Source organism: Zeus faber, assembly GCF_960531495.2.
Source record: "Zeus faber genome assembly, chromosome: 11".
NCBI lineage: Eukaryota > Metazoa > Chordata > Actinopteri > Zeiformes > Zeidae > Zeus > Zeus faber.
This window is the reverse complement of record NC_137205.1, coordinates 23,709,330-23,711,193: the sequence shown is the minus strand read 5'-3', so window position 1 is coordinate 23,711,193 and position 1,864 is coordinate 23,709,330. Positions and strand designations below refer to the sequence as shown.

Genomic DNA, 1,864 nt, shown 5'->3' with positions numbered 1-1,864 from the left:
CCTCCTTCTGATGTCTCTCCGAAGCCATTTGCATAATGTCTGGAGACTTTGGAAGGAAGATTTTACGAGCGGTTATGGACATGGTAAATAGATTATTAGAATAATAGAGCATTATATACAACTTGTTTTTCTTGTCGCGTACTTATTTATTTATTTTGTTATTGTATCTGATGCTATTTTTAGATTTCAAAAAAAAAGAAAATACACTGGAAACGGGAAAATATGAGAAGAATGACACGCTGGCCTACTTCTACCATCACTGCCAGCCGCCTCAAACGAAACTAATGCTGCTGTTGACAGGCGTTTCGGGATAAGAGCACTGTACATCACTGGCTGTTGAACTACTCCCAAACTCCAGCTTGAAGTGAAAGTAAATCGGTGCGAGAGCCTTTCAGCTGCTCGGCTCGACGTTTACCTCAATTCGCTGGATATCGAGATGCTCGATGAAATTGTTTTCCAGGCGTCTCTAATTGTCCCCTCGTTATCTGCCTCAAAGGCAAAGCACCTCACAGGAAGCCCAGCTGGGCGTTTTCCCGACTCCCACCTCCCCTACACGCCGGGGAACCCTCGTGGGAAGCGGGCCCCCCTTTGGGAGCGCTCGGCGGGCCGCCTTCAAAAGTTGAAAAACAGCTCAGCCTTCCGAAAAAAAAAAGCCCTCGTGGCGTCAGCGCCTTATCGTATCGGCCGACCGATCACAGTGAAGGAAAGGCTGACCCACAGACAGAGATGGAGAGGGAGGGTCGAGGTGCGTCGAGGGGTAGATTCTGACGGTGAAAATGAACTTGTCAACGGCCAGGGCCAAAGACAGGGCGAGTGGCCTCCTCGTCGTCAAGGCGTGATGTAAAAAAGATTTTTTCATTTGGGCACAGAAAGTGCTGGCGGGCGACGCCTCCCTACGTAGACGCGCAAACATCCCCTCCTGCTGATCTTCTCCTTGTTGTATTTGCTGGTCTTCGCCGATTGCGTCACGAGAATGTCGAAAGCTTTTGTCGTGGAGCCGTGACCAAAGCGCTGCTTCTCGCTTCCTTCCCCTCCCTCCAGCATGGCGTGGGGATCCTTCACCTGTTGCATGGCGGCCTCCGTCACCACCCTCAACTCCTACACCAAGACGGTGATCGAGTTCCGCCACAAGCGCAAGCTGTTCGAGCAGGGCCTCCGCGAGGAGCAGAACTTTCTGGACCAGGAGGCCTTCCGCTACTTCCGGGAGCGCTCCCTCCAGTCCATCTCCAGCTCGGTGGAGGTGTACCCCGGCCACGGAGCCGCGGGCCTGCCCGGCGTCGGGGGGCCCCCGGTGGGCGGCCCAGTCGGGCCCGTGCTGGGCAGGGGGAAGATCCGAGGCCCGTCCGGCTCCATGGACCTGGGGGAGAACACAGACTCCCTGGGGGAGGAACAGTGCTGAAAGGGTGGAGGCCCTGCGGGGGGGTGGGGTGGAGGGTGGGGGGGTGGCGGCCCAGCAGTCTGAAAGGTCACCTTCGAGGATTTGACTCCAAACTATCTGTCTCCGTGGTGCCGTGTGTAACCCCCTTTTGGGAGCCGGATGAGGGAGAATGGCATGAAAAAAAAAAAAAAAAAAAAAAGTTCTGTCCGTGGTTCTGGAGTCTGACTCCAGCATTTAGTGGCATCTTGGTATTACATATGAAGTATATTTTGTCAACTGTGATGACAAGAACATCGACGTATCAATGTAATGAACGAGCGGGGAAAATGCCGTCAAAATCGGAGTGTTTTTCCCCGTCACTCGCTCGCTAGTTAACCGCTGTTCTCGCTTCCTGTACCTAACCAGCGTTACGTTGTCGCACCTCAGAAAGCAAAATGACTCACCGGAGGAATGCCCGAGGGATCCAGTACGACGCCCTATGTGTGT

The 1,864-nt window shown here is 53.6% G+C and overlaps 1 protein-coding gene across 1 annotated transcript in view; it reads left to right on the top strand.

Moving 5' to 3' along the window:
* Positions 1-1,399, top strand: part of gsg1l (gsg1-like) — a gene marked incomplete at both ends in the record, with an annotated part of 24,237 nt that extends 22,838 nt beyond the window's left edge. Inside the window, one exon of the mRNA XM_080010240.1 lies at positions 1,042-1,399. Within this exon, the coding sequence (XP_079866366.1) occupies positions 1,042-1,399 (358 nt within the window). The remainder of the gene's footprint in view (positions 1-1,041) is intronic.
* Positions 1,400-1,864: the final 465 nt, after the last annotated feature.